The 25,893-nt window shown below is 32.8% G+C and overlaps 1 protein-coding gene across 2 annotated transcripts in view; it reads right to left on the bottom strand.

The window, feature by feature from the left end:
- The window catches only part of PGGT1B (protein geranylgeranyltransferase type I subunit beta), a 56,944-nt gene that overhangs the window by 8,087 nt on the left and 22,964 nt on the right, over positions 1–25,893 (bottom strand). For both annotated transcript variants that reach the window (XM_074281995.1, XM_074281996.1), the window contains exons 5-8: positions 24,307–24,439; positions 19,518–19,563; positions 14,089–14,273; positions 12,923–13,031 (exon numbers count right to left, since the gene is read on the bottom strand). In XM_074281995.1, coding sequence (XP_074138096.1) covers positions 12,923–13,031; positions 14,089–14,273; positions 19,518–19,563; positions 24,307–24,439 — 473 coding nt within the window. The remainder of the gene's footprint in view (positions 1–12,922; positions 13,032–14,088; positions 14,274–19,517; positions 19,564–24,306; positions 24,440–25,893) is intronic.

Genomic DNA, 25,893 nt, shown 5'->3' with positions numbered 1-25,893 from the left:
TACCTTCATTTCTTACAAGAGAGTAATATTCTATTACATTAATATATGACAATTGATGGGTATCTAATTTGTCTCATTCTTCGCTATCATGAAAAGGGTTTTTATAAATATTTTGCTATTTATGGGGATGTACTTAACAATAGCCTTTTTGGAGTATAAGTCCAGTAACAATTTTTGTATCAATAAGTATGAACATTTTAGTCACTTTGCTTACATAATTCCAAATCATTTTTTCAACAAGCAATTATACCAATTCACAGCTCCACCAAGGTATCAGTGTGCCTATCTTCTGACAATCCTTCCAAAATTGAGTACTGTCATTTTTTGTCATCTCAGCCAATCTGCAGGATGTGAAGTAGAAAACTCATAGGATTAACTTGATTTTCACTACTAGTGATTTGGAGCATTCTTTCAGGTGGCTGTGAATAGCTTGTAAATCTTACTTTAAGAACTATTTATATCCTTTGACAATTATCCAATTGGAAATGGCCATTGGCCACACACATTTACTAATTATTATGTCTTTTGGGTATCAAACCATATAAAAGGAAAGGTACAAAAACCTTTTTCCTGTTTGACTACCTCCCTTCTTATCCTAGATCATTAATTTTGCTTGTGCAGAAATTTTTTGTTTGATGTAACCAAAATTACTTATCTTTTGTAATTGCTGATTTCATCTGGTTAAGAATATATATATCTCCTATGTGCCTGTATAGTTTTCTTTTATTATACAATCTGTTGCTTCATTTTGTTTCACTGTATTATTTAATCCACTTACATTCAAAGATAAGACTTTAATCTTTAATACTGGGATTTTTGGTCCCTCTTCTCCGTCTAACCATAATACCATAACTTCAGTTATTATTTTAGTCTCCTCTTCAATTCTGCACTCCCCGTCTCCATTTGTTCTCTTTCCCTCTGTAGTTTTTGCTTATTAGTTCTTTCTTTTTGTCATTTGAATCTTATTCTCTTTTGTCCCTTTCACTTGGAGAGTCAAATAGGGGGTAGCTAGATGATGCAATGGATAGAGGACTGGCCTTGAAATTAGGAAGACCCGAGTCTAAAATCTGGCCTCAAACTCTCTTAATATGTGTGACCTGTGTAAGTTACCTAACCCCAAATGCCTCACCAAAAAAAAAAAAAAAAAAAAAAAAAAAAAAAAAAAAAAATCAAGTAAAATTTTCCTTTCTCTTTATTCACTTTATTAACCCTCCCCCCCCCATTTTTAATTCTTTGATTAATGCCACTTCTATTTCCAATATAGTCCCTTCTTTATGCTCTGTATTCTTAATTATAACTTTTGAGATACCTATTTTTTTCGGTTCTCTTCTGAACAGTTTTTATTACTACCTTACTTGCCCTTTTCCTAAGCCTCTTTGAAAAAACACCAATTCATACAGGTGATAGAAGACACTGCCTGAGATAAGATTCTTCTGGTATCTCTGATTCCATAAGTCAGTTATTGAATTTTGCTTTTCCTTTAGCCAATCCTTTTTCCCTTTCCCTCCCATTTCCCTTGAAATCTCTTTCCCTGTTTCCACTCTCTCCCATACTTCTGGGTCTTAGTTGCCTCCAGGAGCTCTGACTCTCTTGCCTCCAGGAGCTCTGATTCTCCTTCTCCAGAAGCAGGATGAATGATCTCTAAGCATCAAACTCTTGCAAAAAATACCCATTTTAAAAAACATTGTCCTCCCTTTATTTCTCTTCACCCCTAGGAATATGTGGTACTTCTTCCACCAAGAAAACAAGGCATATATTTTTTTGCCTATTTCTCTCTGCCTCCTCAAACAGTTTTCCTAGAGGTTCTCTTCCAAGAGACTACAAGAGTTATCTTCCCCTCACTATTAACTTTTGATTTGATTATGACACATTACATATTCCTTTATATCTTCTTTCTCCTTTCCCTCTTTTTATAAGTCTTCCCAATTTTAGTCCCACAAAAAAAAAAAATTCAATTAAAATTTGAGATTGAGGTTTCATGTTTATTTCTCCACCATCAATTCTATCTAACTTCTATGAATGGATGTCCATCAGTTGGAGAATGGTTGGGTAAATTGTGGTATATGAAGGTTATGGAATATTATTGCTCTGTAAGAAATGACCAGCAGGAGGAATACAGAGAGGCCTGGAGAGACTTAAATCAACTGATGCTGAGTGAAATGAGCAGAACCAGAAGATCACTGTACACTTCAACAGCAGTACTGTATGAGGATGTATTCTGATGGAAGTGGAAATCTTCAACATAAAGAAGATCCAACTCACTTCCAGTTGATCAATGATGGACAGAGGTAGCTACACCCAGAGAAGAAACACTGGGAAGTGAATGTAAATTGTTAGCACTAATATCTGTCTGCCCAGGTTGCATGTACCTTCTGATTCTAATGTTTATTGTGCAACAAGAAAATGGTATTCACACACATGTATTGTACCTAGACTATATTGTAACACATGTAAAATGTATGGGATTGCCTGTCATCGGGGGGAGGGAGGGGGGGTAATTTGGAAAAATGAATAAAAAAAAAAAATTCTATCTAACTTCTGATTTTATCTGTCTCTTTAAATAAGATTTAGAAAGACCTTTCTTAATGTTCTTTATTCTTATTTTGCTGCTAAATTTAACTGACATATTTGTTTGTCCTTCCTATATTTCTGTTGTCTAACTTATTTGAGAAGTAAATACTCTCTTCAAGTCTGCTTTTCTTTCTAAGAATGTTTTAAAACCACTTTTATTGTGGAATATCTTTTTTTTTTTAAACAAGTAGGCTCAAGACTTGAAGGGTAGGTCACTCTGGGATGCATCTTGAGCTTCATCACTCTTCAGAATACATTACTTTACTGCATCTATGGATGCAGAATAACTTTGCATTATTTTAATGTCCTTTAGTTTGTATTTGAAGTCCTTTCTCTTAGGCACATGCAGAATTTATGTCTCAATAGAACTATTAAAACTTAATCTGTATGCCTTGGGATTTATAGTCTGGGGTCTTTTATGAAACGCTCTACAAATCTTTTAAATTGGCAGTTTGTTTTATATATTCAGAAGTTCTGGATTATTGGGTTTTTTTGTTTGCTTGTTTGTTTTTTTTTGTTATGACACTCAGGCTATGAATATTTTTCTGGGTCCTCAATATTCCGAAAAATTGTCTCTACAAATAATGTTTTCAAAGACAATGTTTTGCTGGTATGGAGAACATATTTTCTTTTAAATTATTACTTTTTGTTTCTCATCTTCCACAATATCCTGATGTGTACTTTCATTCTCTATCAGTTGTCCTTTCTTTTGTTTCTTTAATGAAACTTGTCACCGCAGATTTTCAAAAAATCTTTTGCCAATTCTTTCTGTTATACAGGTCATAAATTCTCTCTTCCCAATTCTTTCTCTTTTAAGCCAACATAGCAACAGTGTATTGTGATTCCATGCTCTTCCTAAAATACACAGGTCTTCCACTTCATCAGGTGTATAATACTTTCTCTTTGTTTTATAGTACTTATTCATAAATGCCTGAAGTCATTTACTATAGAGTCCAAATTCCCTCCTGCTGTTAAGTCTTTTCCTATTGATTTGTTTATGTTCAAGAGATTTTTTTCCTCCCTAAATCTTAGGTGATTTACTTATTTCCCACTCCCACCCCCCTTTGTTTTCCCCAAGTGATCCTTAAGATGATAGGTTTCCTGAGGGATGTAACTCAAAGAATGTCAGCCTCTTCCCCTCTACCAGTCCATAAGCCTAGATCTCTATCCCAAGTGACCTGAGAAAGGGAACAAATGTGGCTGGAGCTATATATGGAGTGCTTTCCTTCTAGCTTAATGGTTCTCCCTTTTTTCCCACACATCTTGCCCATTCCCTATTCCTTAGTTCTTTAGCCTAAAAGCACAGAACAACATGAACTGGCTATTGCAGCCTAAGTAAATTCCTGTCCTTTGGAGTTTGAATCTCTGCAGCACTAGAAGTAGGGTTAAGCTCTATTATAGGCACATGTCTTGTTCTATTCCTTTACTCTGGTTGAGTTCTGTTGCAGAGCATGACAACTATGGCACTACAGCTAGGGCATATTTCTGTCACTTGGAATTTTGCTCTCTACTATACAAGGGGTGCCAGTATGGGCAGGAGGATGAGAAGTAGAATTCTGTTGCAAGCTTGTGATCCAGTTGCAACTCTGCTACTGAAAGTGTGGTGGGCAGTATTTAGTTACTGTTGTTTAACATTATTTCATAGAGTTTTTTACCTTGTTAGAATTCTTAATGTCCTACATTAAAGACTGCTGATATTGCTTTACTACTAGAGTATTAAGTTTTCTTTTGGAGATTTTTTTGTGAGATCAGAGAAAATGTCTAGTCTTTCTTCCATATTGTTAATCAGAAATTCATGTCTTCTTTTTTCAAATATTTTTTTAAAAAAACCTACAGTTCTTCTGAATGATCTTCAATATGGTTGAAGCCCTACATATGTTGATTATCACTTCTCTGGAAGTGGCTATCAATAGCCTTCCTTTCCTAAAATGAGGTGTTCAGAATATGGTTCAACAAAGGCAGAGTGCATCAGGTGTATCATACCTTTAATTCCTGGATACTAAAGCTCAACAATATAGATCAAAAATTAACTTTTTTGGTTGACATTTCACACTGCTAATTCATAGTGAGCTTGCACTGCAGCACACCAATATAACCTAATTTTTCTCTCCAAACTGCCATCTAGCAATAATCCTCTGCTTCTACCTCCTGTACTATTAAAGTTGGATCCTTGAACTCTAAACTAACACCTAAGGAGAGAATTTAGCTTAGAAGAGTACTTCATTTTTCACCTGGCTGCCCTCCACTGAGACTTTCTTGTCTTCTCTATCACACCACTACAGGTACCTTCTCCTGCATCCCTCCCTCTTTTCAGTATCCTGTGCTTTTTCTTCCCTCTTAGAATGTTAAGCTCTTTATGGGTAGAGACTGACTTCTTTTTTTTTCTATGTTTGTATCTCCAGCATTTAGCACAATGCCTGGCACATAATGAATCCTTAATAGTTATTGACTATTAATTGTTACATGAGAAGAGGGGAACAAAAAAATTGAAAATCAGGAAAAAACAATGTTGTAGACATAAATGGAGAAAAAGATTTTAGCTTACTCACAACTTTAAATGTGAATACATTAATCAAATAAATAAAGAGGAGCAACAGACTGGTTAAGAAAACAAAACCCCACACTAAATTGCTTGTTGGCTGCCCAACTCATCTAAGAAGCAAAGATAAACACAGACTGAAAATGAAAGGCTGGAACAAAATGTATTATGAAACAGCTGAATTCAAGAAAGATGGAATTGAAATCACAAAACAAAAAGGAAAATTCACAGTACAGAGATAAATGAAATGACATCATGTTCAAAAAAAAACTATAGATAATTCAATCTTAATATTAAGCTTATGTACTCCAAAAGCCAATGAATCTTAACAAATAAAGGAAATAACTCAATTATAAGAAAATCCTGAAAGAAGCATAGTGATGGCAGGAAACTTTATTGAAACTCTCTGATTTGGTCAAAACTAACAAAAAGATAAATAAAAGGGAAATACACATTTGAAATAATTGCAGAAGAAACTGGAACTAAATAAGTGGAATTTTCCAACATGAATGCCAAAAGAAGATACATTACTCGGTATCATAAAAACTTCTACAAAAATTGTCTATGTATTAAGGAGATATAAAGCAAATAAATGTAAAAGGCAGAAATAGTAAGCATATCCTTTAAAGATGAAAATGTAATAAAAATATATGTTCAGGAAGCATGTGACAGAACCATGACTCCCCTTCACTACTTTTCTCCATAAAAGATTGAACAGCATACTAAAAAGCAGAAATTAACTTGCTGACAAAGGTCTGTATAATCTTATACTATGGCTTTTCCAGTAGCAATATGTGGCTGTGAGAGTTGGATGATAAAGAAAGTTGAGTGCTGCAAAAAAATCAATGTTTTCGAATCATGGTGCTAAAGAAGGCTTTTGAGAGTCCTTTGAACAGCAAAGAGATCAAATCAGCTAATGCATTAAATAATTTATCTAAGATTATTCATTTGGTCAAATGCCAAAGCCGAAACTTAAAAATTTGGGCCACATAATGAGAAGACAGGACTCATTGGGAAAAATGATTTCCTGATGTTGGGAAAGACTGAAGGGAAAAGGAAATGGAGATGATAGAGGACAGAGGACAGAGGACAAGACAGGCAGTGTCATGGGGTCACTAAGAGTTGGATATAACTGAAGTACCGAGCAACAGATTAGAATTGGCCATTACCTCCCTTGACACAGCTTTCTGTTTACATAAGAGCATAAAATATCCATTTGTATTGTTTGTTATGTCCCTAAGAATTGAGTTTTCTAAAGAAAACAACTGACCATACTCTACCCTGCTGACCAAATGTGCTTCCAAATATGATTAAGGACCTCATCTAAAGAAATTAAATTCCAATCACTCTTGTATATTCTTGCTCTTTAAATAAACCTCCTTTTGATAAATGTTCAAAGACTCAAATGAGTATCTCAATTCATCCAACTCAAACATCAACTGATTGGATATTGATACTGGTGACTAGCTTACCGCCAACATCTGGTATAGCAGGTAATTTGGATGAAATGAGATGGCCTTATGGCTCACATTATCTGAGCTGGGGGAAAGCATTACAAATACAGAAGGCGGGGTGATCTTGGGATAGTTATATGATATCTTATTACAAGAGTCCTTCTGATCAAATATTGGGAGTTATCTCTATAGGACAGAGAGATTTATTTTTGAAAGAGGAAATTAGCTCAGTAGATGCTAAGATGAGCCAAGTCCAGTATTCCCTACTTGTTGACAGCCCTGCAAATGGACTGCCCCTGTTACTGGACCCTATTTAATACTGAACAGATGAAGCAGTCAAACAATCACCATTTGTTCAGAGTTGCCCTTTATGGATTGGTTATATGCAGAGGTAGCCATGCAACGATATGGTATGAGCACAGCAAATTTCTACTACCAAATGGAAGAAGTACATTAAAAATAACACTTGCCTGGGGTCCCTCTGGTATTAATGTCCTTCATAAATAGAGAACAACTATTTCAGAGACTGATGTTTCTGGTCTAAATTTTGGAGCCCTGCCTCCTCCACTGATCCCCACTTAAAAGAACAAAGCCCCTAAGGAACATGATTTTGCCTCATTAATCAATGGTTCCATCTGTTTGAGGAAGTATAATAAAGACAAGTCCTTCCAGTGGGTTGAAATTCAGATTACATAGCTGGCATGTGCTATGAGGAATAAGGCACAGAAGATTTTTATTTATACTAGTCCCTCAGCAGTAGTCATGAGTAATATGATCCTGCATCTAGAGAGTAAAGGACTACAACAATTTTACCTATGCCTCCCATTGTATATAATTATTTGTGAGTCATGTTAGAACTTACAAAACATAGCATAAACATACTAATGAAATAGTATATTAATCATTTACCATATAAATGATAGCTTGCAACTGTTATGAATAGCAGAGATTGGGGAGTAGATTTGTTAAAAATAATGGTATTAGAGAAATAACATCACATTGCTCTGGTCAAAGAACCATGATTCCCCTAAGGACAAAAAGAACTAGATGAAAAAAGCTAACAAAGGGAGGAAGAAACCCAGCAAATTCCTGGTAAATTTAGAGGACATTTTTATCAAACTTTTAAAGAAAAGTTGATGACAATATTAAACAAATTATCAAAAAATGACAATGCACTAAAATAGTCCTAATGCCTAAATAAAGGAAAGATGACACAATGAAAAATTACAGAGCAAAGTATTAATGAACAGATTGAAAAATATTTACTAACATCCTGAGAAACAATCTACCACAACTCATCCAAGAACTTATTTATTATGATTCATCTGGATTTATACCAGGGATACAAAGACAAAAAAAAATTAGGAAAACAATGAATATAATTAATCATATGAAAAATAAAAATATTTAAAAGCACATGATTATCTCCAAAGATACATTTCAAATCTGTGAAAACAGTACTTATTTATTTATGCTAACAAAAAAAAAAAACTTTTACACTATAGACGGATCTCTTTTTAATATTATAAAAATTATCTATCTAAAATCCAAAGCAAGGATGGTGCTCTGCAAGAAGCTTTCCAAGTAAACAGAAATAAAGCAGGGTAACCATTCTACCAGTTGTTAATTGATACAGTTCTAGAAATGCTAGCAATATCCAAAAGAAAAAAAAAAAAGAAATTAAAGGTATAAAGACCAACAAAAAGAAGATAAAGCCATCCCTTCTTATTAATGACATGATGTTAAAAAAAAAAATCCCAAGGAATTAGCAAAGATACTAACTAAAACAATAGCTTCAGCTAAGTTATAAAGTAAAGCCAGAAAAAAATCAAAAGCATTTGTGTAGAATAAAAAATTCAAAAGTCAGAATGTAAGGAATAAATATCATCCAAAAATACTACAAAATGCATAAAATATTTGAAAGTGAACATACCAAAGTCCACAAAATCTTTGTACAAGTTTTATACAAAGTGCTCCTTTAAAAAAATACAGAGCTTAAATGGCTAGAGAAATATGCAGTGCTCATAGCAAGGCTGTACCAATATGATAAAAATAATCATGTTAATTTACAGCTTTAATGTTATATATCAAATTATCAAAGTAACACTATATAGGACCTCATGAAAATAACAAATTTCATTTAGGAACACAAAAGATCTTGAATATCTTGGGAAATAATGAAAAAAGGGAAAGGATGAAAGGGAGAAATAACACTTCCAGGCTTCAAACTATAAAGTAGAAGCCATTAATACTACTTAGTATTAATTTTTTAAAAAAATAAAGTTATAAACCAGTGGAAAAAGATAGACAAGAGAGCATTAGAAATAATGGAACTCAATAATTCAGTATTTGATAAATCTGAAAACAAACTATTTACAAAGAACTATCTGATGAAAATGCCAATAATTTAAGATAAAGCAGTCACAGTCAGAAATTAGACTTGAACTGAATATTAAAGAGCATGGTATGAGAAAAATTAGAACAGAAGCAGACTACAAGTCTTTCACGGCACAAGTACATGAATTCTTAACCAAAAAAAAAAAAAAAAAAAAAAAAGAGAAAGGGAAATTTAAAAAAAAATATGATTACATAAAATTGAAAAGCCTCTAGGTAAAACTAATGCATTTAAGACAAGAAGTGGTTAAAAGGGGAAATTTTTTTGGTATCAAATTTCTCAAATAAGAGTTTGGTATTTAGGATATGAAAGCTACTATGTAACTCAAAGGATAGAGTGCTGGGCCTAGCTGGAGTTCAAATCCAGTCTCAAAAAAAAAACAACTAGTTGCATGACCCTGGATAAGTCATTTAACTTCTGTGTGCCTTAATCCACTGGAGAAGAAAATGGTAAAGCTCTCTAGTATCTTTGCCAATAAAACCCCATGGACACAATAGTGGCATGATATCGTCCATAGGGTCACAAAGAGTTAAACATGACTGAACAAGGACAACAATCCAAGATATAGAGAGAATTAACAGATTAAGACCAAATGAAAGGATAGGAACCATTATCTCTCAAAAGAACTTAAAACTATTAGCAATATGTATGAAAAAGTGTTTCAAATCATTAAGATAAACGTGTATCAAAACAACTTGAAATTTCTTCTCAGTCCCAACAAAAGATGGAAACCATCAATGTTTGAGGAATCAGGGGACGATAAGCACATCACATCGAACATCAATATAACCACTCTGGAAAATAATTTGAAGTTATGAAAAGAAAGTCACTAAAATGTCCATACTCTTTGACCCAGAAATTTCACTGCTAGGCATGCACCCCAAGGAGGTCACTGATAAAAAGAAAATCTTCATTACGTATCAAAATATTGATAATAGTATTTATGGTCATATAAACTGAAAATATAATAGATGATCTTCAAGTGGGAAATGGCTAAACAAATTGTGATATATGAATGTAGTGGAATGTAGTGTAATAAGATATAAGAAATAATAAATATGATGAAGAACAAAGAAGCATGAAAAGAGAAAAATGAACCAGAGTGAAGTAAGGAAAATATAAAAAACAATAAAACTACATAACAATGTAAATGGAAAGAATGGAATTTTGTAAAATTACAAAAATAATCCCAAAGTAGAGATTTTATAAGACCTTTTGTCTGACACCTACATTCCAGGCAAAAGGAGTGATGGGAATTTAATGTATGGAAAAAAGTATACATTTTCCCCATTTTTTGCAATGTTTTTATTGGTACTAATTGCTTTTTCTCTTCTTCCTCTTAAAAAAGAAGTACAGGAGGATATTAGCCAATGTCAAAACTGAAGATATCAATAATAACAACACCAAAAAGGGATATCTATCTATTTGTCTATCTATCCATCTTTAATATTCATCATTCTCCCCACTATGGAATAATGTATTTCAAACTCTCCTCTCCTTAGTCATAGTCTGTAAATTTTATGTGATTCCGACTGTGGCTCCTTGGTACTTAAAAAAATTCATATTTTTGGCTATATTAATTTTTTTTTTGCATAGTTCTAGATTTTGGCTAAGATATTCCTGAGAATTTTTGGTTTGGGTTTCTTTTATGAGATGCTGGCACATTTTCTAATTTCACTTTACCCTCTGGTTCTAAGACATCTGAGCAACATTCATTTATAAATTTGTTGAAATATGGAACCTAAGCTTCTGGAAAGCATTATTTTTTAGATACTCTGATGACTCTTTCTTGGACCTGTTTATCAGGTGAGTTATTTTGTTATTTCAATTTTTTTGTTTCATTTTTCTCTAGTACTGTTGAAGATTTTTGTGGATGACTTTGTGGCTTTTTAGCTGAGGTCCATTTGTACTTTCTGTGGAGTTACTCTCTTTCTGGGTTTACCCTTCAGGATTCTCTAAGCCCAAGATATTTCTTGATTGTGTTTCAGTTTTTATCTCTTATCTTGGTTAGATGTTTTTACTTCTTCCTGAAGCAGGGGCTTTCTGAAGTGCTTTGACTTGGATATTGATGTGGCTCTGTCTTCTGCAGCAGACTGGAGCCCACACTTTGCCTTCTACCTACCCTAGTTTATTTTCTACTAAGGGCACAGGATTCTAGCACTCTCTTTTCAGTCCCAGATTAGATGCAGTAGAACAACAGAACCTTTGATTTTCTTGATCATTGTTTCTTCTAAAGCATTTTAGAACCTTAATGGAGTATCTGTGGGGTAAGAAAATCAAACTATTCCATTTTATAATATCCTGTAATTGATTTAATTTTGTATAATAAAAAACATTTTATGTAACAATCTAAATCATGTTTTATTTGTCTCTGAGTTAAGTTTAGTAGTTCAGCTTTCCTGCTAATCACTATTCTAATACTGTCAAAGAAATCTGTTATCCTTGAAGGATGCAGGTGGATGTCAGGGAGTCTGATCTATTATTTCTGTAACAATGATTGTCCTTTAAGAAAGTCTGGGCTGCTATAGCTATGATACCAACTAGCCATGTAAGCGGACACCACCAAGGAGCTTTCTATAATGACAAGATAGAAAGAGGGGCTGTTGCTAGTCCTGCATTTCAAATTTCTAGTCAATCTTATTACCCCTCTATAATGCTTCTGACTTTGTAACAATCATATTGTTTTCCCATCTATGAAGCTGTTTTCTGTATTTTCTTGGATGTTTTTTGTATTAATATTGGGGTCTTCTGCCTTGCCTTACCTTAATTTTAAATGCAATGATGGGGGGAGGGCAATCTTAGGTCTCTAGATTCTAACATATAGTTATCTTCTCACAATGCTCCTTAATAAACTTGCAACATCCCTTCATTTAGGATAAAACAACAATTTCTTCATTGATTAGTTAAAAGCCTTTAGAATCTAGAACCAACCTACCTTTCCAGCATTATTATATCTTATTCAATTTCCACCATGCTACTTTCAAACTTGTACTCCCAGTGCTTTTCAAACTTGACACGTCATCTTTTTTATCTATGTCTTTGCATTGATTGTCCCCTATAGCTATAAGATATTCCTCATCTTCTCTTTGGTTTTTAAAATCCACAATTTCTTTCAAAATTCAGTTCAAATATTCTTGATCTCTCTCCTGGCTACTTATATCTTTTCCCCCAAAAGTTATCATCTTCTATTTTTTATATATATGTACATGTTGTCTCCTCCACAGAACATAAATTTACATACACACATGTATTTATCTAACATGTATACATACATGTACACACACATATAATTTTTCCCAATTATACATAAAGACAATTTTTAACTTTTTTTTTTTTTTAAATTTTGATTTCTAAATCTTCTCTCTCCTCTTACTTATCCTGAGGTGGTAAGCAATTTGATATAGTACAAGAACAAAAACTTTTTAAGGGCAGATATTATTTCAGTGATGTCTTTGTGTCCTAACTGAACAGAACACAGTTGGTACCTAATAAATGTTAGTTAATTTATAATCCAGGTACATTAAATACAGATATGCCTCATTTAACAGAACCTCATTAATTCAAGAGGAAAATAGGAAAAAACAGTAAATATATTACCCAAAATGTAAAGTTATAATAATCATCAAACTGCTGGTAGGCAGAACTGAGTAGTAAAGATTGTAACAATAAAAGATATAAGGCAAAAATTTGAACAATACTTTTACTATAAGAATATGAACTCCTTGAAAGCAAAGAATGTTTTTTTGCTTTACTCAACTCAACAAACTATCTGATATAAAGCTTTTAACTCAACTATGTAATAGCTTTCTAAAGGAAAAATTCATTTAACATTTTTCTCCATATCTTTTGAAACAATATTCTTAAATCCTATTTTATTATTTTTTAAAGAAACGGTAATAATGCTAAACACTAAATTTCTCCAAAAATGAAAGAAAACTTCCCAAATAGGGCAGAATACTTTACCTGGATGGCTATCTGGCCACTTAGCAAATCCACCTACAAGGCGATCTTGAGTTGATAATATATAATTTCTGTTTTTCTCAAAGTTGGTATATTGAAATATTTTCAGCAGCTGAAATGAGATCACAGAAAGGACATTTACTGAAAAAAATAGTTTAAAAACTATTTTGGTGCAACATTGACTTTCTTAAAATTTAAACAAGTTTCCTCCAGTTTTTTTATTTCTGAAAAATTCTGAGGTACCAACAGAACTGCGATTAGAACAAACTTTCAAGGAATCAGAACTACTTTTATTAACTAAACATTTCTCTTATCTACCATGTTCATCCTCATATACTCACTTTCCATCAATTTAATGCTTATTAACATGTGATTTGAAACAAAATTTTAAAACTCCCTTTATATTAAACCAAATAAGTTTTTTAATGACATCTTCACCAATGCAAAATTTGTCACTTATGACTTTAAATTATAACTATAACATAAATTCACATTAGACTTTAACAGAGAAACTTGGCTCAAGGGGGAGAAGTGTCTTTAAAAATTGGTGCCTGAGATGAATTCAATTTAGGCAAGTATAAAATGATATATTTAAGAAACAAATAATTCAAATTGTAGTAAGACTTATGCACTAAATCTTTGCAATTAGGAGATACCCCTGAAGCTTGGTAGACAGTTTTAGGATGTAGGAAAATAATGTTTTATTCAAAGAGGAATAAATTTATGAAAAATGTTTCCAAGAAATCATGCAAGCTCATAATAACAAATATTAAGAAGTTTTTAAAAGTTCTGAATAAATTAGTTCATGAATAAATCAATAATGTCATTAAGGAAAGATAAGCTATAACTTTAAAAGTTGATAGTGAAAAGAGGTTTTCTCTTATTACCTCTACTAGAATAATCGCAGACACAAAATATTAAATTTGGCCAACTATCACAGCCTGATGGATTTATCTTATTTCTGATAGTTAATTATTATCCCTTTTTTGCTTAGTCTGAATTAGGAATCACTACCATAATATAAGAAACTCAGTATCCTTACTATATACTAATACAGAAAAAAAGCATGTGATACAAAAACCAATTTATCACATAGGTTATTATTACATATTTTGTATATCTTTCTATATTAAGTCTTAAATTCTATTATTTTTTTATTCCTATCTTACCTTTAAAGTCGCTCCCACCCAAAAAGAATAGCAGGTATCTACAGGCTTATTAGGTCGTCCATGATAACCAGTCTGTTGCCTCATTATGCACCATCTCTTTATCCTGTTTAATTCTTTTTCAGAAAAAACCTCTTCTAATTTATCCATCAGACATAATGATGCAATGCCACAAAAAGTTGATCCTCCTGTTAATCATAATCAGTCAATATTTTAAGATTCAAATTAATTAACTATGAAATATTTATAAGATGACTAGTTAAAAGACCAAGCAATTCTAAAGGGCAAAAAACAAATAAACAAAACCAAATAAAAGCAAACTGAGAAATCATTACAGTAAGGTACAGAAATCTGCAATATTAATTTGATTATACAGATCACAAAATCTGGGTTGAAAAAGAAGTGAAGAAAACTGAGTCCAGAGAGAGATTAGGTAAATTTGTCCAGGGTCATAAATCTATTTAGTAGCAGTCAGGACAAGGACTGAGATACTTCAACTTCCTAATGTGATATACTTTCCTTTGTCTAATTCCTTAACTGAAGATAGAGCATTAATACTGATATGTGGGAGTTGCTGACTGAATAACTGTTACAATCCAGTCAAATTAGAAGCTGACTTGTTAAATCAACCTAGTTTGTTGTGAAAGAAGTCTTCTAAATCCTCTAATGACAGCATATTATGAAAAATGAATCCCAAACTACAATTTAAAGTATACATTATAATTAAAAGTAATTGGATTTTCCTTAATAAAGATAACAGCTAACACTTATATCACATTAAGGTCTACATCATCTCATCTGATCCTTACAACTGCCTTAGGAAATAAAAAATCAAAAAATATCTAAAAATAAGAAAAAATTGTTTTCCTAGACTTGCACTCGGAATTTGCTGATAACCATATAAAACTTTTAAAACTATTACAACTTCAAAACTGAATTATTGAACTATATCTTATTCCTTTTAAGATTAATGTTTTTTCTAAATCATAACTCTGAATTGTATCCCCTTTTCTTGGATATGCTCTCTTAATGTGATTTTTATGGTGTTGCTTTCTCACGGCTCTCCCCCTACCTCATTATCCATTCCTACTGTCTCCTTTGCTAGTTCATGGAGTGTGTACATGTGTGTACATGTGTGTGTGTGTACGTGTGTGTGTGTGAGAGAGAGAATGTGTGGTGTGTATATATCATATATATATATAGTCAGTGCTACTACATTATAATAATACTACCTATTATTTATATACACTGATAATCTCTAAATTTTCTGGATGAAAGAGATGTTTAATATAGAAAACAGAAAGTTCAGGAAGGATACAATACATAAGGCTGCCATATAGAATAGGGATTCATGTTATTCTGTTTTTGTCATAGAGGAAAATCAGGACAACTAGAAGCAAATTTAGGCCAGATGAAAGGAAAAACTTATTAAAATGTCCAAGGTGGGAACTAAGCTGCTTTGGGAAGTAATGCATTCCTCTTCAAAGTCTTTAAGCAGTGTCTAAATAAGCACTTATATAGGATGGAGAGAATGAATTATATAAAATTGTCACGGAGATTCCTTTGAACTCTAAAATTCTATGCTTCTAGAATTCCCGTATCATCACCTATCTTCTGGAAATCATAGTCTGAAGGGTACTTGTGTAAAGTTAGAAGAATCTCAAAAGCAGTTTTCCTTAAAAGGCCCAAAATGCAAAAAACTCAGCAAAGACAAGAGTAGAATAAATGAAAGAACCTAGGACAAAATAATTTTTACATAAAAAAAAGTAAGATTAATTCAAAACCCCATTTTTCATAGTGTTCACAATCTCCCCATTCCCACAGCCTATAATACACTAACAAACTGAGCCAACCTTTGCTGCTGCAGTTTTCAGTTCCTTTGGGCAGTGTCCCAGTAGTTGGAGAAGGTCAGACATATGAATAAGAACAGCCTCAAAGATTTGAGAAGGAGGAAAAGTGGTAAATGTGAAGAATTGGAGAGCCTCAGGGACAACAAACTGAAGGAGACAGACACCAGAAATATGGTGCAAATTAAAATTAATATAGTACAAAAGGAAAGAGGTATCCAGTTGAAGGAATAAAAGATGAAGAGACCCAGGTGTATAAAAGGTTTCTTGTAGTATTATTCCCATTAGAGGATAATTCTCTAATTTCTTTATAACACGCCTACACTTATCTCATCATCCAAAAATTAATGTGAAATCTGGCAAAAAGAATAGGCCCAATTACCACTAGTACTAGGAGTAAAGAGACCTACCTGTCAAAACTGAGAATCTGATAAGTGGTAACAAGGGCCAGAGGAAAGGTTTCTTTAAAAGCAATGGGTTTACAAAATGGAAAGGGTCAGCAATAGACACGTTTATTAAAATGACGTCATAAAACGAGCAGATTGGTTAAGACAGTGATTTAAAACAAAGGAAATTAAGTTTAAAGCTTATAGGCAGGTGATTTAACAATTTTTGTAAACTTCAGGGAAATTACAAGGGAACAATTCCAATAACCTTCAGAATTGTTCAGAAAATCAACTTAAGAATAAATATAGACATTAAATAAGATTTTTCAGGAAGGAATCAGAAAGTCAAACTACAGAATAATTAATTTAAAAGAGATTCTCTCCATAAGACTAACTTCTGAAAAAAAATGACAATTAAAATGCAAAAATACAGAGAAAAAAGGAAAAAATTATGTAGCAAAATAAAAAAAGAACAAGATGGAAACAATATAAGAGCATTCTAAACATGGAGAATAACAATTGTGAAGTTAGTGTCTAAACAATGTAAAAATTATACACTTTTCAAAGAACATGATGAAAAATTATATTCTAAAACTACTAGATTCCAAGAAATCATGCAGAAAAATTGCTAAGTAAAGTTATGATTCTATCCTTTGCAGAATCATTTTGGATTCTGAATCTGTCATCTGATATGTTATTTATCTCTCCCAATAAGATGTCATCTGAAAATCTTCAGCATAAATTTATCAAGGCCATTAATATGATACACAGGAAAAGTGCCACCTTCTCTTCATGACTTTATTTGTAAAATGAGACAGACCAATGTTGCCACTAGAACTAACATTCCTTTTGTCATTCTACCTAGATATTAGTATCCATTTAGATGTCTAGTGAACTATAATCTCAATTATCAAACCATTCACATATGAAGAGAAGAAATAAAGGAAGTTGAAAAGATAGAAAAGTTACCTTTTTTTTTTTTTTTAATTAACTAGCATAGTGAGAAAAAGGAAGTTCAAACTAGGGAAAGAAAGCCACTCACTAAAAAAAAAAAAAAAAAAAAAAATTAAAAAAAATTAAAAAAAAAAAAAAAAATCATCCAACAAACTGACCTGAAACTCCAGAGATATATACACATCCCAGGAAGATCTTTTGATTCTAGGTTATGAGAAAAGAATACAAAGGGATATTCAAATCATTCTCTGGATCAATATCAGGGGTTGGAATTAAAATGAAAAATCAAGATATGGTGATTAAATAAATTAAAAAAATAAATTCTCAGTATTCTTCAAAATAAATAATATAAATAGAAATGTGACAATGCTATTTAAGTTACAATGCTGTTTTGATTATTTTATTTCTATACAAAAATAAAAGGCATACTTGTTCCCACCATTCCCCACAGAAATTATTCCAAACCTTTTCTTCTTTCCTTTCAGCAGTTTTCAATCTTCCCTCTCCTAAATAAAAATTGAGGCCTTTTCTCCTCTAATAATCTTCTCAAAACTCTTTGAAGTCATCTCCCATTGCGTCCTCTTTTCTCACAGACTTTGATAATAAAACAGCCCTTCTCCTAATTCTGCTAAATTATATGTCTTGGAGACATTTCAAACTCAAAGTGTCCAAAAGGTAACTTATCTTTTTTTCCTAAGCTTCCCTATTTCTGCTAAAGGCACCATTTTTTCAGTCTCCTAGATTTATAACCTTGTTGTTATGACTGAGATGCTCCCTACTCCATATAGCAACTCGTTAACAGATTTTAAAATGTCTTTTTCTACACCATTTCTCATATGTCTCCTCATTCACTGCAAGGTAAAGGGTCTCATAGCCTCTTAACTGTATTACTGCAGCAACAACCTTCTAATTGACTTCCCTGTTCCAGATCTTTCTCCACTGCTGTATACAAAATGATTTTCCTCTGATCATGTTCACAATTTTAAAAAATCCACTGGCTCCCAATAGCTGCTAGGATAAGCTAGGAATGCTTCTTCCTCTGTTTAGTTTTTAAAGCCCATCAAAACCTAAAGTTCCAACCTAACTTGCTAGCCTCATTTTTCACTACTTCCCATCACATACTCAGAGGAATATTATGTTTCAATGACATAACAGTGGCCTTCCTTCTTCCTTATCTCTGCCTAAAAATAAAACTCAAGCATCAGGAAACCTTTCTTGATTTCACTTCATTCCCAAATGCAAATATTCAATGACCCAAACTACTTTGTATTTAACCACTTGGTACTTATCTAAATTTAATGTCTTTATATTTATTCTATATATAAAACATCCCTGTTGTCATTCTTTTAAATTATAACTTCTTGAAAGTAGAGACTGTTTAATCATTAATATTTTTGTCCCAAGCTGCTATCCTATAGTAGGTGCTTAATAAATGCTTATTAGCTACAAGGAAAGCACTTAAAAAGAAAAACAGGTCTTTTGTACTTTATAACTGTAAAACTAAATTCTCAGGTTAAAACCCAACACACTTTATTAGCAAATATAACACAACTGTTGAGATGCATGAACCCTTACTTTGCAACATGATTAAAAAATTATAAAGCAAGTGGTAAATTTTTTTTGAAGAATACACACAGCAATGCTAGAAATATACATGGGGTCCTCAGTATTTTTTTTCATCAAGATTAAGAGAAGTCAACAATATTAATGGATTTTCATTTCTTTATAGTCTTATCAACTGAAATGCATCCCAAGTTAATAACTTTTTAATATTAGAAAGTGATTTCAAGGTATCACAGAGATCATGATATCATAGCTGTCATAGAATCACAGGATTATATTAGAAGAGACTTTAAAAAGCCTTAAACATTCAAAGCGGGATTCTCTTAACAATAAATATCCTTTCCAAGTAGTCATCTGTAATTGGAAACCAAGTAGAAGTGGAAGAAGAAGCAAAAAAGAGGCACAGCAGAGACAGAGTATGCTAGAAGAAGAAAAAGGATGTGGTGGAAGGAGTTTATGTCAATATTTAGAATAAAGTACTATGATGCATTCCATGAAAACTGCCAGAAGATAACATCACTAATGCAAAATCTCAACTTTTTATTTCATTTCTGAAAAACATTTATTTCTCATATGTCATTCTTAAAAGTAGCGCAATTTCACACAACTAAGGAGACACTTTGAAAAGACAATATTCATACAATCCCAACTCTATATTGTTAACCAGTTAAAGATATCTTACCATGAGATTCTAGTCCAGCTCCCTGTGCCAGTCCATTGTCATAAGACTAAAAAAGAAAAATAATACTGTTTACTGTGAAACAGTAGTTAAAAAGCTATAAGGCTTGTGGAAAGAGAATCAGACATGGAGTATAACTATGGGCAAGTCACTTTGTCTCTCACTGTCCAGGTAAACATGTGGAACAGTTATGCATCTGCACTGATGGAGAGAATTTCCTATACTAATAAAGTCACAAGCTTGGACAAGACAAAATAAGAATACACTTATTCTCCTTTGTAATTCCAAAAATAGCTATTCTTTCTTACAAATGCAGGGCATGAAGGAGGGATGGGAAGCCCTTATTTTGCTCCAATAACCAGTGGCAAATTGCAAAAATGGATTTTTAAAGCATTGCACAAATGAAATGATTTTCCATAAGCAATCATCTAAACTAGTTTTGTGGATCTAATTTTCTTTTTTTAAAAATCCAATCTTCTTTCCCCTTACATTAATTCTATTACTTTATGATTCACTTGGCTAGTTCACTGCCAACATTATCATCAGCATGCCTACATCTCACAGAGCTGTCAGAAAAGAACTCTCAAGTTCTACATACATACTATTATTGAAGTTAAATTAAAATAACTAATGAACAAAATACATTTACTATCATATTTGTTTGTTACTTTCAAAACCTAATAATAAAACCAGTGATAGATGAAAACTTGCATAGATAAAAACAAAAATTCACTGATAAATAGATCTTTCTAACAAATGACAGTCAAAGTAGCACATCTTAGTATAACAACAGCCAAAAAGCATACTTCCCCCCCATTATTAGAAATATCATTTCACAGTGTGGCAAAGTGGAAAGAACAGTGGATCTGGATTGGAATTCTGCCTCTGCTACTTATGGGATCCTCATCTTTCTAGACTAATTGAACTCTGAACTCCATTTCAGTTTTAAATCTATGACCTTATGAAAGTTTCACTCTTAGCTCACAAAATAAGTCATTCTACTTTTAATATAAGCTTAAATATATTACATGTAAGTAAAAATATCCATAAAGACATAAAATTACCACTATAAATTATTTCCTTATAGATGTCGATCTTTATTCAAAAGTCCTTTATCTAAAAACCTAAGATGACTATTTAAGATTTTCTAACTTAGATTTATTACCTAATAAAACCATAATGAAATGATCAGAAGATTAGAAGTGGAAGGGACCATGGATACATTCTAGTACTGTCCCCTCATTTTACAGAGAAAAGTCCAGCTTAGAGCAATTAAGGGAAATGACAGGGCCAGGTTTTGAAACTAGGTGCAATGAACCCAAAACTAGTGCTCTTTACCCTATTATCAAAATATGATTGAATTTATTTACATTTTTTGCAAGCACAATTAAGAATTTTAAAGGCATAAATTGCTTTTAAAATACAAGACTGAGAAGATCTCAGGTATCTAAGCCAACATCTAACCAGAAGACCAGATTGCAAGTAATTCTTTATGATTTCCAGATGAAATGTTCTTTCACAGATTCACAGAATTCAAAGGCTGGAAGAAGTCTTATTTTATAGTCCAGTCCTCTCATTTTTCTGAAGAAACAAAAGCACAGAAAATTTGCTTCAAGTCTTATAATTTTTAGGTTCTGGTCTCTCCTTTGTTATATGACTATACACCTAACCTAGTATACTTTTTGTTATTTACTAGTGGCTCCCTTGTAAATGAGTTTCAGTGTGTAGAAATCTTTGTCTGGATTTATGCTTCACATAGCTAATATACATCTTAAAGAAATTCTTAAATGGGGTTAGACAGAAACAATTAACAACTTAACATTTTTTATAAAAACCCACCTCATATATTTCTAACAGAGCTAAATGGCTTAGTGGGTAGAGCAATGGCCTTAGAGTCAGGAGGACCTCAGCTCAAATGTGACTTCAGACATTTAACCCTTAATGGCTATGTGTCCCTGGGCAAGTCATTTAACCCCAAATGCTCTCAAAACAAAACATATATTCCTAAGTCAAACCACTTCTCATGCCTAATTCAGTCCTTTCTTTCCTGACACCAATTATTCTTATCTATTCTTTACATACCCTATTTTCCAGTTCTCATGCTTTGTCATTATATACCTTTGATTTATCTTTATAGTTGTCTTATTTATAAAAACTTTATTAAATGCTTCCATTTGAAGACAAACTTTCCTACAAGCTCTCTCATTCTTTCTAAACTTCATTCAGAAATGTTAACTTTTTTTGTCCAAACCTGCAATTTTATTGGTGTAAGGAACTGATAGGGAGCAAATTTCTCTCTACTTATGCATTTCAACTGTTCCAAATCTTTTAGTATCAAGAGTGCCTAGGGCACTAAGAGTTTGAGTGACTTGTGCAGTATCAATCAATATGTGTCAGAGACCCATTTCTTCAGACTCCAAAGATAAATCTCTACATCAATTTACTTCTGTTGACTTAAAAGCATATAAAAACTTCACACTTAGGAAATTATATATTTTGCAAAATAAATTTTTTTTAATTTTATTCAACATTATAAAAAAGGAAAAGGAAAAAGGAAATTTGCAATGAAACTAGATTTCCTTCTTAATAATAGGACTCCATGGGCTTTTTTTTTTTTTTTTTTTTTTTTTAGTAAATTACTTAAACCAGAACTAAAAAGAAAAAAAATCTGCTTTTCTTCTTAAAATAATATAACTTACTGCTTCATTCATTAGGAATGTTTACAGGTCTTTACATTTTAAGGAATCAATTAAAAAAAATAAAAGGACAATTTAACTAGAGCAAAAGAATGTATTTTTGAAACAGCAAGACATTATTCATTACTTAATTACTTAAAATCTCAAATATCTACAAAAATCTAATAAACACAAAAAAAATGGTGGAAAAAAGGAACAATTCATGTTCACGATTTTAAGAAAGATTGAAAAGCATAATTTATCCTTGGAGTGACTGGGTAATTAATTTCAATTAATCAATCAATAGCTATTAAATATCTATGAGATTAATGAAAATCCCAAGAGACAAGAGTTTCTGGATAATAAGTAATCAATTTATTAATTAGGTTAGCTAGCAATCAGTAAATTAGGGTTTCTCTCTGTAATCAAAGACTACAAGGGAAAACCTGAAATGTCTTAAATCCCTTTTAAAAGGAGACTTCCTTGACAAATGACAATCACCTGTGATTTGTAGACATTTAATTAGGAGATGCGCTATAAAAGTCTTCAGCTCCTTCTACTAAAAACATAGTGTGATCAAAAGACTTAGAAGCTTCAAGGTATTTGGGCAAGGGAAAGCCAACTCCATGAAGTCCACAAGGACCACTCTAGCTAGTTTCCTCTTTCATGAGCTAAGTGGCCCTAAAAGGGACCAAGGAAAGAGAGCCTCTCTCCAGGCAAAGGTTTGCCCAGAAGCAGAAATTTGGTTTCCCAGTTGGGTGACAAAATTTTATCACTCAGCCATGCCCTTCAGAGGCTGACTGATCTTTTCAGGAGTTGGGTTTTAACAAAAATGAAGTAGATTACAAATTAATAATTAATTATCAATAGTTTTATATTAATTTCTCTTATCTACTACATGCCAGGTACTGTGCTAAGCACTGGGGATATAGCAAAAGACACAGGCTGCTCTCAAACAGCTTACAATCTAATGGGGGAGACAACATACAAATAAATATATACAAGGCAAACTATCTACAGGGTAAACAGGAAATAATTAACAGAGGGAAATCACTAAAGGTTGAGAAAGGCTTCCTGTAGAAGGTGGGTCTTAAGGGAAGCCAGAAAAATCAGTAGCAGTCGACGACTCTCTAAAAACTACAAGTTGAAGAGAATCTGTACAGAATGTCCAGTCCTTATTCTATTCATGATTTTATGAGACAGAAACTAAGGGAAAATAATATCAATCTCAAATTATCATCATTAAGAACTGCTAAAGAAGATTTAACTCCTTAAAAAAATGACTAAGATATGTCTTATTAAAAATCATAGGAGTTGCAGCTGAAAAAAGGCCTTTAGTTGAAACCTTTCATTTTACAAATAAAAAAACTGGAAATGAGAGGCTAAGAGATTTGCGTAATGTTACATAGGAAGACCTAGGTTCCCAGACTGCTTTCAACACTTAGTAGCAAGTCACTTAACCTCTGGCAAGCCTAAATTCCTTCTTATAGGTTAATATCTATTGAACCTATTCTCACTTGTTTTTAGGGTGTTTAAGGGACTCGAACCTCTGGTGTGAGGCCTTGCCAAACCCTTTTCAGAACTATTTATCCACCTACAGTGTCCACTTAATTCACTCAACTCTGACTTATGGCTCTAAGAAACTGTGACAGGCACCATAGCCACACCCTGGTAAGTCATGGGCAGGCTTCAAACCCATCACTGATTCAGGCAGCTGTCTATTCCAAGTGACTGATGACTTTCCCAGAAGGAATGGTTGGATGAGAACAATTTATTCCAATGGACATGAAGCATGGAATGCTGAGAGGTTGATTAGGCATCAAAGAGACCAAGATCACTGACTACATGCCAGTTGGTGCCAGTCATCCTGCCACTGAAGAAAGGGATACTTAACAACTCTGTGCAACTCTGCCTCACTGAAATCCAATTAATGAGCAAGACAAGACATTACCTCACATTGTCATTTGTCCTTTGCAAAAATGAAGGACCAAAAAAAAGCTAGCTCAAAAAACTTAACAGGATAATATAAAGAAATCTGTAAACTTTTAAGATATTATATATAATTGTTTCTATTATGTAACAGAAGGAAAAAAAAGAATTGAATTCTTTAGACTCACCATACTTCTTCTAATATAGTCTATGGCTTTCTTTGTGTCCATGCCTGACCAATTGTTGAGCATATAACAAATACAGGAAGCACAGTAGACAAACCTCATGTCATTCTCACTACCTTCGGGTATAGCACAAAAACTGAAAGAAATAAAGATTTTGTTCTTAGTATTATATTGATAGTTATTACATGCACAAATATCCCTAGTTTCATTAAAAAGGCTTATCTTATTCCCTTACTATCAGAAACTTTAATGACACTCTTATCTTGTGTAAACTACTGCCTTTACTAGATTTACCTTTTTTTTTTTTTTAACTGAGAAACATAACAGTAATTATATCGCCATTCCACATTACAATATGACCTAGGCCTCTCCCCATTCCCCCAAAAAGGCTCAATTTTAAAAGTAAGTTGACATTATATACTCTGATAATTATTAACTGTGTGTGGTGTTATTCAGCCTTATCTGACTCTTCATGACCACATTTGGGGTTTTCTTTGTAAAGACACTGAAGTGATTTACCATTTCTTTAACTCATTTTACAGAGGAGTAAACTGAGGAAAAGTGAGTTAAAAGACGTTCCTTGGAAGACAGTTAATAAGTATCTGAGGCCAAATTTGAACTCAGGTCTTACTCCAGGCCTGGTGTTCCACTGTGCCACTATTATCTGTGTAACCGTGGACAAACTCTTTATCCTCTTCAACCTCAGTTCTCCCATGTACAAAATGGAGCACTATCGTTGATAGGAGGCGGCATAATATGTGGCATTAGACTTGGGATTCAGAAAAATCTAGGTCCAAATTCTAATATGGATAATCTACTACTATTACTACTTGTACTACCTACTTAACAGAACTGTTGTTCTTGTGACACTCCTATATCACTTAAACTATCTCCTTTCCAGACACTACCTCTAAGGAACAGTCTTATCTGCTTCTATTCAATCCATATATATAGCTTTGGAATACTGTCAGGAAGTCAGCAATTGTCAGCAAAAAATAAACTTAGAGAATACTATGCATAAAGAATTGTTAGGACTAAGCAACCATAACCCCAGTCTATCAAATGAGGAAAATAATACTGATCTAGCATGAATAAAACAATTAGTCAATAAATAGTGTCAGGCATTGTGCTACATATTGGGGATATAAAGAATATTCTTCTGCTATGCAAAAAGAGGAAAAAAATAGTCCCTGTCCCTCAAAGAATTTACAATCTAATGGGGAAAGACAATACACAAAAATTAGCTGAAAAGTGTGGGATGTGGGAGAAAAGGCAATCAGAAGTTTCAAAGTAGTGCAGTCAGGGAAGAAAGATGTTCTGAGCCAAGTTCCCTCCTTAAATGGAGGGTAAGAGTTCATTGATACATCCTCCAGTCAAGAGAATCAATGATGATGTGAAGTACCAAAGCTAGATGCTTAAAGTTTGGGATACAGAATGATGGAGATTTTATCCTAGTGGATGGAGGATAATGAAGTATTCTTAATAATGAATTATCTCAGGCATGGTGGAAATGTCATAGGAATTCCAAAGTAGTGCACCCAATTGAGAAATGAGGTTATTCAAAAGCAGTTAAAGAACTTATGGAATCGG

The sequence above is a fragment of the Sminthopsis crassicaudata genome, chromosome 1 (assembly GCF_048593235.1).
Source record: "Sminthopsis crassicaudata isolate SCR6 chromosome 1, ASM4859323v1, whole genome shotgun sequence".
Classification (NCBI taxonomy): domain Eukaryota; kingdom Metazoa; phylum Chordata; class Mammalia; order Dasyuromorphia; family Dasyuridae; genus Sminthopsis; species Sminthopsis crassicaudata.
Note: the sequence above shows the minus strand (reverse complement) of the source record. Positions and strands in the feature narration are given on the sequence as shown.